Source organism: Scyliorhinus torazame, chromosome 4 (genome assembly GCF_047496885.1).
Source record: "Scyliorhinus torazame isolate Kashiwa2021f chromosome 4, sScyTor2.1, whole genome shotgun sequence".
In the NCBI taxonomy this organism is placed as follows: domain Eukaryota; kingdom Metazoa; phylum Chordata; class Chondrichthyes; order Carcharhiniformes; family Scyliorhinidae; genus Scyliorhinus; species Scyliorhinus torazame.
This window is the reverse complement of record NC_092710.1, coordinates 217,065,084-217,078,835: the sequence shown is the minus strand read 5'-3', so window position 1 is coordinate 217,078,835 and position 13,752 is coordinate 217,065,084. Positions and strand designations below refer to the sequence as shown.

At 46.4% G+C, this 13,752-nt stretch overlaps 1 protein-coding gene across 50 annotated transcripts in view; it reads right to left on the bottom strand.

The window, feature by feature from the left end:
• Positions 1–13,752, bottom strand: part of LOC140410753 (uncharacterized) — a 526,658-nt gene that overhangs the window by 122,100 nt on the left and 390,806 nt on the right. For 33 of the 50 annotated variants that reach the window (XM_072499281.1, XM_072499289.1, XM_072499285.1 and 30 more), the window contains 2 exons: positions 11,308–11,352; positions 507–551 (listed from right to left, as the gene is read on the bottom strand). In XM_072499281.1, coding sequence (XP_072355382.1) covers positions 507–551; positions 11,308–11,352 — 90 coding nt within the window. The remainder of the gene's footprint in view (positions 1–506; positions 552–11,307; positions 11,353–13,752) is intronic. The other 17 variants (XM_072499294.1, XM_072499301.1, XM_072499303.1 and 14 more) reach the window with 1 other exon arrangement.

Here is a 13,752-nt window from a genome sequence, read left to right as displayed (position 1 = left end):
CGGCCCGGCCCCAATAATGTGTAGTTGTCCCAATATCAACCATTTACACCATTGACCAAATTCTAAATTACAAACTGTAAAGCTGGATTAATTACAGGTGCTGTTTGTGCATCTTTTTCTTACTGTCACTTTTTGGGGTGCAGCAAGCAAACTAACAAGTGTGGATTCCATAAATGAATTACCAATGTTCATGTAATACTCAAACTGTCCAACAGATAAGCTTGCCAGTCTTTATTCGGAACATAGTTTGGCTAATAATTGTACCTTTCAATTGCAAGATTTTCAAATGATTTTTAGACTTTTCACCTTGGAGATAATCACTGGTTTAACTGGTCTAATCTCCCTTTTCTTTCCAGTGCCAAGAGGAAGAGTCCAGATTGCGAGATATTATATCCCATCCAAACCCAGAGATGCACTGGTAGTTTTATACATTTAGCCTTGGAATAAAGAAGAGCTGCAAGATTAGAACCACATTTAAATATCAAATTGGATTAATTTTTGTGTACCTTTCTCTGTAGCTTTTGGTTTTGTTCGCTTCACGATTTCTGCCTCTGAAAAAATATAAATATTTATATTAGTCTCATATTTTGATGTATTATTATTGTACATGCAATCGTTAATAATGAGGAAGTAACATTCCCTTAAAAAACAGCTAGTCACACCCACAACCTGTTGTTTTTAAGGTCAGGTGAAAACATTTATTCCAATTGTATTTTTAATTCATCATCCAACCACTGTCAGCTCCAGTGCTGTGTGCAAATCATGGATTCTACACCTCAGCTCAAGGACATACAGATAGAAAAGAAGGCAATCAGCAATTAATTTTATAAAGCTGGCTGCCTACCATCACAATTTAATCAACTAGCCTGAACAAGAGGTTTTCTTAGTATAAAGTGGATTGAAAACATAGGAGTTACTAAACTTTGCATATTTTATTTTACTTTGGAGACTGTGCAATCCAAATTAAAGCTGAGAAATGCAATATTGACCAGAGTCAACACTCCAAGCATAGATTAAACTTTCTAATAAAAGCATATTACTGTGGATGCTGGAATCTGAAACCAAAAGAGAAAATGCTGGAAAATCTCAGCAGGTCTGTCAAAGCTTTTACAAAGGGTCCGTCCTCTGGACTCGAAACGTGAGCTATTTTCTCTCCTTACAGATGCTGCCAGACCTGCTGTGATTTTCCAGCATTTTCTCCAATTCTTTCTGCAGCAGTGAAAACCTCTTGTGAGTAACAGGAACTACTTTCATTGTTCATACAAATGTTTAAAGAATGAAATGTTGCTTCAGCATTGCATTCCAAGAATCCAACTTCGGCAGACCAGACGGGTTTTGTAAAGAGCTCGGTTGCCGACGCCGAAATCGCGTTTGGCGATCGGCCAGAGAATCAACGTTTCTGACCAAATCAGGGTTGGCTTTCGGGAAGCCCCCTCCAAAGCAGCATACTCTAGAAGTACGCAGCACGCCATATCGACGGCCTCAGGATGTTGCCAGGGGCCCTCCCCTCGATGCTTCGCCCCCGACCAGCTGAGTTCCCGACAGCGTCGGTCGCGTGTGCTATCATTTGTCGGGAACTAGGCGTGGTGGCTGCAGACTCAGTTCAGCGCCACCACACAGTCGTGCGAGGGCCGAACCGTGGGCAGGGGGGACTTTGACAGGGGCTGGGGGCACTGTTGGGGGGTGATCCGAGGGTCGCAAACCGGCCACAGGAGGGGTCACTATTTTGCCGGCCAGGTCCGCGTCCGGCCGGCGCCACGTTGCATGGTGCAGCCGCTGCAGGCCATCGCCGTGCGCATGCGCGGCCACGGACCCGGCAATTCTCCGGGCCTTATCGGCAGCTAGAGCCGGGTGCTCTATAATGCTTGCCTACTGGCCCCCACCAAACGGTGGATTGGTGGCCATTTTGCGCTGAATTTCCTGTCACAAAACGCCACCTCTCCCACTTTCGTCATGACATAGCCTGAAAATCGAAAATCCAGCCCGGGAAATTTGGATCAGATGCTAATTAATTTAATTATCATATAGTTATGATGTTGATTGGAACACAAGTGAAATCCTAATTTGACTGTCAATTATCTCCATTTTGAAATGTAACACATTGAAAACCAAGCTTGTGGGCCAAAAACTGGAATTCAACTGATTGAGGCTCCCAGACGTCATCATTCTTCTACACGAGGCATAGTGCGACATACTTTCTTTTCAATAAATTTAGAGTACCCAATTCATTTTTTCCAATTAAGGGGCAATTTAGCGTGGCCAATCCACCTACCCTGCACATCCTTGGGTAGTGGGGGTGAAACCCACGCAAACACAGGGAGAATGTGCAAACTCCAAACGGACAGTGACCCAGAGCCGGAATCGAACCTGGGACCTCGGCACCTTGAGGCTGCAGGGCTAACTCACTGCGCCACCGTGCTGCCCGAATGCGATATACTTATATAGAGATAATTGTTGGCTTTGTTGCGATGTTGAGTCAGATAGAAAAATGTTGCAAATTTAATTCAAATAACTTTTAACCATTCACTGAAAAAGTTATCAGACGATTAAAACAGTTGTAAACAAACCATTCACGCACTCTTTGTAATTACCAGCAGCTCATTCAACTCCACAGCATTTGCAAAGAATGAAAGTTCTAATCCCAAAAATAAATTATTGAAAAACATTAAATCATTGTAAAACAAATCACTCACTTTTTATTTTGGGCTTTACTACTGACAAGGAAAAATGATGAGAAATTTGAAATAGAATTGCAGGTTTTTTTTTAAACAATAGATTCCCTACTACTGGGGGGGACTCATGTTTCATATGGCTTGTTTAAAAAAGAGTGTCCACCCTTTTTGTGAGGGCCTCGAAGAATCCAGCATGAGTTTGTAGTTAAAAGAAAATAACTTTATTTATAATTTTATATATACAGCAGCAGTAGTACTTCACCACTGCTTTACTCCTGTGGCTGGTACCACAGTGGTCAGCTCTATTTATGCAGGTGAAACTGCTAATGATTTCTCTGCCCTCCTCATTGGGGGAGCTCACGCTCTACCCGAGTAGCTCATGCTCTGAGATGTTGGAGGGGAATCTTTCTCTGAGCTCCTGCTGCCTCTGGCTGTAACCCTGCTTCTGGACCTGGTGTGTTATTCTGTATGCTGGCTGCCTATTCCGGACTTTGAAGCCTGGACCACGGCAAGCGGGAACAGTGCTACGCCCGGTTGAATGAGAGCGGGGGGGGGGGGGAAGGGAGGTCTGTTGCTGCTGCCAGTTGCTTGCGGGGGAGCGAGAGGAGAGTGCTTGTCTGCAGTTGCCACGCCTGGGACTCGTACTTGTCACTGGCCGCCTTTCTGCTTATCGGCTGGGAGTGGAATACGGGGTGGATTTTGGTTGGCCTGCTGTCGGGCTGAAAGTGGAGTGGAATGGACTCACTTTTGCAGTTTTGGACTGGATGGTGTCTGTGTGGTGAACCATGTTATTGTTTTATATTCACTGTGCTGTATTGTACATGCCTGGGCTTGTCCAGGCTGGCTCCGCCTGTGGCTCCTCCCCTCAGGCTTCTGTATAAAAGTGGCAAGTCTCCGCCTCCGGACCCAGTTCGGGTCCAGAGGCAGGAGGCTTGCTGTTTAGTGTATTAAAGTCTCAGTTATGTTTATCACTCGTCGTCTATTATTGATGGTGTATCAGTCTGGAGACCGGATGCCAGGAGGCCAGGATATGAGGATTGTGGGGTGGTGGCCCAGTCGGCTATGTGTTCTGTCTGTACTGATGTTGGTTGTGTTTTGAATAGGATGGGAATAGAAGGATACGGACCCAGGAAGTGTAGAAGATTGTAATTTAGTCGGGCAGCATGGTCGGCACGGGCTTGGAGGGCCGAAGGGCCTGTTCCTGTGCTGTACATTTCTTTGTTCTTTGTTCTTTGTTTGTTCTTTGTTCTTTGTTTTATTGTTGGGGGATTATTGTATTTTTGTTGTGTATTGTTATTTTGGGCTTGGTGCTGGGTGTTCACCAGTTGCGGCCCCCCTGCTTCTGTGCACTTGAGGGGTCCCTCCCGGTGCTAGTGAGGAGAAGGAGTGTTCTCTTTCTCTCTCCTCAACTGCACACTGCCTGTCCCTTCCCGGTGAACTGAGCTGCTTGCGGGCCTCTTCACCGACGTTGGGCTGTTGCTGGAGTTGGCGGAGGGTTGGGAAAGAGGGCATGTACTGGTTTGAGTGCTGGCAGCTTTGACTTGAATTTAATTGTTTATGGGATTTCTTGTGTTTGCTCTGTATTTGTTTTTATGAAAGGAGATCCCTCTCTCTCTCTCTCCCACTTTTCTGCCATGCTGCGTATCAGTGTGTTCTTTTCCAGTTGTCTGTGCTGTTCAGTTGGGTGCCTTTCCATTGATGTGCGGCTGCCATTGGGAAGGGCTGGGGATGGGGAGAGAAGTGGCCATATGCTGGCTTTGTAGCTGGTGGCCTGTTTTGTTTTGGATTGAACTGTGGCCCCTTCTTGGGAGGGGAGGACTGTACTCTCTTTCTCAAACTTTGCCCTATACCGGTGTGTCCTTTTCCAGTGGTATGTGCTGCTCATTAGGCGCCTTTCTGCTGATGTGGGGCTACCGTTGGGGCCAGGGGGTGGTAGTGTGTGTGTGTGTACTGGCTTGGGAGTTGGTAGTTTCTGTGTCTTGTAAATGCTTTAGGCATATTACTGTTTTTCGTGACAATGTTGTTTTTGCATGTTGCTGCCTCTTTTTTATTGTCGAGTTGTCAATAAACTAAAATATAGTGTGGGATACCCAAGCTCCAATTAGGAACGGCCCCTTTTAATTTATTCTTCCGTTTATTTTTGTTCTTCTATTTCGTTAATTGTCCCTATAGTACATTTTGGGATACCCAATAGTCCCCAGCCAATAACATTCAGGCAGATTATAACACCCCTTTAATGCATAAAGTTAGTCCTGGCATATTGTATTCAAGTATCTTGATTATAGAACACCATCCATGTCTGCACATGTCTGTTAAAAATACATTTCTTACTTGACACCCAGTGTTGGGAATCTGACTTCACAGTCAAAATTGCTCTGCTCCTGGTCACCCACAGCTGATAAATTCATTCTACTGTTTTACAACCTTTGCTCATGCTCCTAGAATCCCGGGCGGGATTCTCCGACCCTGCACCGGGTCGGAGAATCGCCGGCAGGCCGCACGAATTGCGCCACACCGCCCTGACGCGATTCTCCGCCGTGCGGAGAATCGGTGCCAGCGTGGTTGGCACGGCGCCGGTCGCGGGCCGCTCTACACGGCGGGCCCGCCGAATCTCTGGCCCATATGGGCTGAGCAACCTTAGGAAAAGAGCCGAGGTCCCGCCGGCCCAGAGCAGGTTAGAACGGCGCCCAGTTCACGCCGGGATCTGCAGCTGGAGCGGCACGAACCAGGCCATTTGGTCCATTGTGGCTGCACTTGCTCCCCAAACAAGCATTATGATTTAGTATCATTCCCTGCTTTTTCCCTGCATGTTGGGCGGAATTCCTGTACAACCCGCCGTGTGTTTTTCTGCGGAGGTGGCGGACCGTCAGTGGGATTTTCTGGTCCCACCGTTGTCGACGGGATTTCCCGTTGACTGCACCCTCATCGCCGGGAGACCCATGCGCCATGGGTGGGACCAGAATATTATGCCGGCGCGAACAGCTGGTAAATCCCATCCTATATTTCTATTAAATATGGAGGCATGTTGTTGTGTGTATTGCATTTTTTACCTACTGTAAATATGGCAATCAGTGAGGTTGCCCTTCTTTCTTTGGATATCGATATTATATTGTTCAGAGTCGCCAGGTATCAAATGATACCACCACAAGGTTCCACTGGACACCGATCAAAGAGCCAAACACCAGTTAGTCAAGATCAATGGTACTTTATTTACACACACAATTAATCATGCAACATAAACACTACTAGTTAAACTACACCTATCAACTATGACAACCTGTACTGAACTTCCCGGCTTAGGTCAGAGGAACAGTGGCCTTTGCTTGAATCTGGATCTATCGGGTCTGGAGAAGTAACTGCTGCTCAGCTGGGCTCATCTGTCTGGTAGCGAGCGTTGAACTTGAACTTGCTTCTGGTGATGCTGCACTTGGTGGTAGATGTTGCCGGAGCGCCAGCTCCAAGAGAGATCAAATGCATGGCGGTCTCTCTCTTTATCCTTGGGGAGCTTTGCGCTCTTTTGGGCGGTCCTTCAGTTTGGACCCCACTAATTGGGTAATTCTTGATCATTGTGTTTGATTTGAGCCAATAAAGGGGCGTGTCCTAAGCGTCAATGACCCTGTTGTTGATGCTTCCTGAATACAGGGAGTGCCGCCGAAATGTCTGGGGTTGTATCGGTTGCTCAAGTATCAGTCTTCTGTCTTATGGAGATGGGCCATCAAAATGCTAATCGGTCGGGAGTTTCGATATTGTCTAGATTCTTCGCTCACAAATATACATTCAGGCTCTGAGCCTGCCTGAACCTTACATTGTCCATTTTTCCATATTTCAGTTTCTTTGCGACTGTCCATGATTCTTATTGTAAGTGGCCATCCCAGATGGCTACAGTCCGTCCTCTTGATTCTCAACACGAAGCGTGAAGGATTACACTACTGATTCTTCTCCTGTTCTCCGATATGCCGGGTACCCTCATTCAAGGACAGGTTCTACCCTACTCTGTCCTATGGGTCAAAATATTTACCTAAGTTTTCCCTAATACAACACATATCTCTAAAAATTCATTTGAACATACATTTCAGTTCCTTTACACAAAAAAGGGGACCTCTAACTGTCCTTAACTAAACTACACTCATGCTGCTATCTAATAACCAAAGAACTTATATTACAATACAACATAAACAATAGCAGCATCACATTCCCACTTAACACTAATGTCAATTTACAGAGAAAGTAACTTTATTAAAAAACAAACCGCGGAATTTATTCGGGAGGAAAAGTTCTGAACGAGTGTGGGGTTTGCTGGAGTCCGAGAAAAGGGGCTCGGAGTGTGTATACTGGAGGGCGGGAGGCTCTCCTTCCCCATTTCCAAAGTCTAAGTGTCTGGATGACACTGCAAAGTATAGCTATAATCAATCGGGCTTCTACTGTACGAAAGGGAATACCACTTTATGATATTATCACATCATGTGGGGGTATCCATAGCTGTGTCTATGTGTGGTGTAGTGTCCGGGCTAGGGGTATCGTGTTGGGTGGTCGCGCGTTGGTGCCGGTGCCAATGCGCAAGTCCTGGTTGGCGCCGGCGCAACTGCGCATACGTGGATCCCGCGGCGCCCAGTTCGCGCCGGGATCTGCAGCTGGAGCGGCACGAACCGCTCCAGCGACGTGCTGGTCCCCTGTAGGGGCCAGAATTAGACGTGAGACCGGCCCGTTCACGCCGTCGTAAAACACAACAGCATTTACGATGGCGTGGACACTCTGCCGCGGGATTGGAGAATCCCGCCCCCTAACTAGAGGGATTTCTAGAACCCACAGTGTGGTGAGGGGTGTAGGGGCGAGTAACGCGCGAAACTGTATTGATCCACGACGATCATGATGCAGATCATCAGGTTCATCTTCATCTTGTCTGTATCTTCCTCTGTCTTCTGGTATCTCCGTATCTTCCTAGGGTACAAGCATAATATCTGTTATTATCTTGTTGTTTAATATCTTGTTTGACTGTCTGTTTCTCTTTAACGTTAATTTCCCATTTAGAATCATCACCATATGTGACTCCCTCATTTTTTTTAAAAAACCATTTGGGAGACAAGACATCCGAAAAAAAAATATTCTGTCACAGTGCGAGCACTCTCGCAGCCTGTGTTTGATGGGCTGAGTGGGCGGACAATTTCTCCGTCCAGTGCAAAATCGTTTCAACCAAGTGTTTTAACATTTAAGGAGCAGGCGGAGGTTAGCAACCGAAGGGTCGCCGGAAAGGGAACAAAAGTTGTGGCAAAGTGTATTCTTTAAACCACATTTTTAAAGAACAGCAAAAGAGTTTTGAAAAGAATTTTCCGAATGAGTGCATATGAGCTGCGGCAGGGCAAGAATGGGTGGAATCCCCATGTAGGGCGGTGATCAGTGCCGTTGCTCTACTACCCGAGCTTGGCTGACCAAATACATAGGGGGTCCTCAGGCAGGGCGGGGATCAGTGCTGTTACTCCACTGCCTGAGTGACCTTACAAGAACGGTAAGAATTTGAATATTTATGGACTTACGACAAACTTGTCCCTTTACTACCATGTGGCATCAAAGGAATAGTCCTAACTGTATCAAGAAATTTTGCATGAGATCGACACACAAAGTAGTACAAGAGAGAAACATTCAACATTAAAAATCAAACAAAAGAAGAAAGCGGGCAAGCTCCATCAGAGAATAGGACACCGTAAATCACATTTGGCCTGGAGTGTAACTAGCATTAGGAGTCAGTGTAGTGTGACCGAAGAAGAGAGGAAGGAGGAGAGAAACAACAATGAAGTGGCATTGCTGAGGTGTCCCTGCCATGAGAAGTGGCGGGTAAGCGCTCACAGTTTGCATGGGGCAGCTGGGACCATGTAGCTGCTGTGGGTGGTGTTCTCTTTCATATCTGGGGGCTAGTCTAGTTGGTGGTGGGGGTCTCCTGCAATCTCGGGCGAAGTGTCCTGACCGCCCACAGTTGGACCGCCGCAAGCTGCTCTCGGAGTTGCTCATTTACTCTCTCACACTTGCTAACATTTCCCTCTCTACTCCTCTCCTTCTCCTCAAGCTGTCGACGGAGCGTCCTCACGACCTCCTCTGTGCTTCGCAATTGTGCCAAACAGGACACAATTGCCATCGGCTTACGAACTCTACTCAAACTCTTCTTGGGGATCTCGGTCATGTTGTCCCACCATGTTTGTCCTATACTACCAGGGCCTGTTTCCTCATTCGCACAAAACTCAGACCACAGAGGCCATCTTTTCCCCTTTAGGTACTTTCTAATCTCCTCTTCCCAAATGGGACATTGTTCTGCTCTGTTGGTCATTGCGACTTCGGGTTCTTGTGGATGCATAAGGCATTCCATTGCCTTCATTGCCATCTCTACGATTACCTCTGTTTCTACCGGGAATTTGGGACAATGGGGAATAAAGCGGTGGGGCAAACAACGGGTACGGCTCAAGCTATTTTCCGGTTTACGCAACCCCCGAAGGTTTCACGCAACAAAATCTATCGAGGTTACCTTATATCCCTTGTTAGTACGCATGCAAATTACACATTTCCGAATTTTGGAGGTTTGATCGATACTGGTCTTATGCTTGTGGTTTCTTTTACTTTTCCAATTTGGATTTCCAATTCAAATGTTTTGTGGGTTCTCTCGGAGTGACACAGTCACTTCTGGGTCGCGTTCCCACCAGAGCCGTTAATAACTGTCGCTTTTTAACATACTGTAAATAAGGCCGTCAATAAGGTTGCCCTTCTTTCTTTTGATATCGATATTATATTGCTCAGAGTCACCAGGTATCAAATTATACCACCACAAGGTTCAACCGGACACTGATCAAAGAGCCAAACACCAGTTAGTTAGTTCAGGATCAATGGTACTTTATTTCCACACACAATTAATCATGCAACATAGACACTACTAGTTAAACTACACCTATCGACTATGACAACCTGTACTTAACTTCAAGCACCCGGCTTAGGTCAGAGGAAAAGTGGCCTTTGTTCGAATCTGGATCTACTGGGTCTGTAGAAGTAACTGCTGTTCAGCTGGGCTCATCCGTCTGGTAGCGGGCGTTGAACTTGAACTTGCTTCTGGTGGTGCTGCAATTGGAAGTAGACGTTGCCAGAGCGCCAGGTCCAAGAGAGATCAAACGCATGGCGGTCTCTCTCTTTATCCTTGGGGAGTTTTGCTCTCTTTTGAGTGGTCCTTCAGTTTGGACCCCACTAATTTGGTAATTCTTGATCACTGTGTTCGATTTGAGCCAATAAAGGGGCGGGTGCCATGATGGCTGGGTGTGTCCTAAGCGTCATTGACCCTGTTGTTGATGCTTCCTGAGTACAGGGAGTGGCGCCAAAATATCTGGGGTTGTATCGGTTGCTCAAGTTTCAGTCTTTTGTCTTACGGAGATGGGCCATCAAAATGCTAATCGGTTGGGGGTTTTGATGCTGTCTGGATTCTTCGCTCACAAATATACATTCAGGCTCTGAGCCTGCCTGAACCTTACATTGTCCATTTTTCCATATTTCTGTTTCTTTGCAACTGTCCATGTTTCTTAATGTAAGTGGCCACCCCAGATGGCTACATGTGTTCCAGGTACACTACTCTCAGGTCATACAATTTTAGAACATAATTAATGAACATAATTACTGAACAAACAGAACAAAACTCTCTTTTTGGGGGATTTTCCACGTGTATTGCAGTGGCGCAGTCGGCTTACCACTGACTGGCGGCAGGACCTTCTGGGTCTACCATTATCAACGGGTGAACCCGTGGTGGGGATGCTCTGTTGGCCTTTGTATCTAGATGATACATGCTTCCCAATTTGCTCATTCCTGATCTAGAGGATTTACTATCACAGAGAAGTGTATTCAATATTCAGGGCAACATTAAACCTCAAGCAGTTAAGTATCATACAGAACACATTTGATTATGCTGCACACAATCTTTTTATCCTGCAAAACATCAGATCTATTCCTGCCTTTCACAACATTTTCAAGGAATAAAGGACATATGAGTTATGAAAGAACAGAGAAAGAATGGTGGATTCTCAGCTGCTACTTGTTTTACCAAATACTTTCAACATTGCTCAGTAATAAAAAACATGGGCTCCAAGATTCCTTGGGGTTCTGGCAGGAAAATTGTCATCATTCCAGGAAAACGATGAAGCCTATGTTGGCCAAGTCTGCCCTGCAATTAATCTCTCATATGTAAATTTCCGGCAGCTGTTGCTGAATATAATTTCTATTTTCACTTCTGCCAGTTCACCAGACACAACTAACCTGCTCCAAAACTGAAAGATAATCATTAATGCTCAAGTTGGCATACAAGCAGTAAGCTCGTCAGATTTTAATTTGAAAATTATTTTGTTGATTATTTTAATTATACTTTGCTATTAGCTTTAGTATTACGCCATTCTCAAATGATTTTTTACAAGCTTGTTCTGTGCAGGCTTTATCTGGAATTATCTGTTTCTTTCTATTGTCAAGAGTTGTGGAAAATTGGGGTACAGAATGTTACATCTAGTACGTCCTCCATGTCCTGAGAATCTCTTTTGCTTTTAAGCATTTATTATTGGAAGAAAGGAGAGCTGTGAGGTTAGCAACAAGTGTAAGTATCTCATTATTGAAATTTCTGTGTTACCTTTCATTGCAGATTTTGGTTTCACTTGCTTCACAGTATCTGCCTCTAAACATTTATAAAATTTGGTTCAAAATTAATCATTTCATATTACACATGGATATTCACCAATTATTATCTTCATGCGATGCACTGTCAGCATATAATAATTAAGCAACAGGACACGTGGATGATTTTTGTCTCATTACATTTTAGTTTGTGTACAAAAATGAGAGGGTAGTGGCTCCAAAAATAGTTGACAATACCATTTTCCAATGGCAATACATCTAGATTTGACTCCCCTAACTACATACAAGAAAGGGTCAGGTGAAGTCATTTAATCTCCAACACTATTTTTACCCTAACTGTTTGACCATGGCCAGATCCTTCTCAACAGCTACAAACCAGACAGTACAGGCCAGCTCCTGGCACAGGTAAGCCTGTGTAAATAGAAAGGAATGTGGGTTTAATTGAATTTTGCAGTTAAGTGTCACCTGCCGCCCCCTGTATCACCTTCAAATTAATTTGTTTCCTACGTAAGAACAATAGGTAGAAAGAACCAGGGCAGTAGCACAGTTTGCTATAGACCATTAGGGCAGGTGAGGCAACAGCTCTTCAAGGGCTGTTGGTTGAATAAGACAAGAACATTTTCATTGTAGCAGATGTTAGATTTGCGGAGATGAACAATGACCATCTACAAGGAAAATCTCAAATCTTGTGTACAGCCAAGGAATTAGGAATGTGGGGAAGTTTCCCTTTACTGAGAATAACTTGGTGGTCCTGATGCAGAAGGTGCGAAGGAAGATGATTCTCTTGGGAGAAAATGATGAACATAAAGCAGACCAGTGATCTGCTTGAAGAGAAGTAATGGAATAGTTAGAGTTTCCTATATCTGGAACGTATAGATGGAACTTAGTTGTATGAGGAAGAATTTTTAAAAAGGTGTTCTCATATTTCCATATCGCCCGTCGGAATCGCAATGGGACGTGGCCGGAAAATCTCGGAAGATCTCACGAGACGTCAAGATCTGGAACCTGCCCAACCGGACTTGCAGAGTTAAGTGAGTTTAAAAGCTTACTTAACTCTGCCAACACCAGATCGAACCAGTGCCCAGGATTTATCGGCTTTGCTGAGGAGACCCAAGCCGGGAGCCATTTAGCACTGCTCCCCACAAACCGCGAGCTGATGGAATGGCACTTGGTGGGATCTCCCTGGCAATCGGAGGCCCCCGGTGGTTGGTATCAAACCGGCTGTCCCTGCAACATGTGGCTCTGCCAGCCCTGGCGATTCCCCAATGTTGGCACCATGGTGTGGATGCCCTCGTCAATGCTCCTCAGTGACTGGAACACATCTCCCAGTGACCAGGTTATGCTTTGCAATGCCTTGACATTGTCCACCTGCGAGTGGGACAAGCACCGCAGTGCCTCGGCCATGCCCATCTGAGAGTGGGACAGGTCCCGCAGAACCTCATCAAGGTCAGCCTGGTACTGGGTGACATCCCAGTGAGGCAGATATTCCGTCGAGACCCTCAGCCATGGCCATCACCGACTGCACGATGCCTTGGACACCTTCAGTCATGGTGCCGATGTCGTGCACGGGCTCTCCACTGCGGTCGCCATCGATAGCAGTGTTGGCCTCGGTGCCACTCATTACCGATGCCATCTCCTGCGGCCGTAGCCTCTGGGACTCCTCCAATCGACGATGGATCTACTGGCGTGATGCTGACATCTCCCTCTGAATGTCCCGGCAGCACCCTATTGTCTCCATCAGCTCCAGGTAACTATGTTCCAGAGGCACAGCATCAGGCTGGGACCCAGTTGGGTCCTGGGATCCAGTAGACCTCTGACTGATGTCTCGCTTGGGGGTTCCTGCCCCCACCTGATGTACATCAGCAGCAGTGAGGATCTCACCAGATTGTGCCCCAGACGACTGACCACTAACATTTCCCATCGAGGTGTGTGTATCTGCACTGGTGGAGGGTGGGATGACAGCTGTGCTGCGACTACACAGTTGCATCCTCGGAACTCCTCTCCGAGGTATTCGCCTTGGAGTCAGGAGAGGTGGTCGTCCGGGATGGGCCGGCGCCATTGGCTGGAGGATCTGTAGGAGAATGGACATGTGGTCAGTGGGAAGGATGGGTCAGTCAGTAAGTCAATCACTACTCACGTTTGACAGGTCCTCCGGGTGGAGCCTGTTGGTTCCTCACCTCTGCGGCGTCCGCAGCCTCCACGTTGGTGACCACCAAGTCCTCAGCCACACCGGTCACCTCCACGGCCCACTCTTCGAAGTAGGTGAGGATTCTGATGTGCGGCACCCACCGCCAGTCTAGGCTCTCTCCCGCCGATTGTGGGAGAGCTTTTCCTGAGGAGACACAGGGAGGGTATTGTTAGCCACACTCGTGGATCACAGTAGTTGGGGGGAGGGTGAAGGAGGAGTTTGGGGGGCGGTGAAGGGGTGAGGGATGGAGGA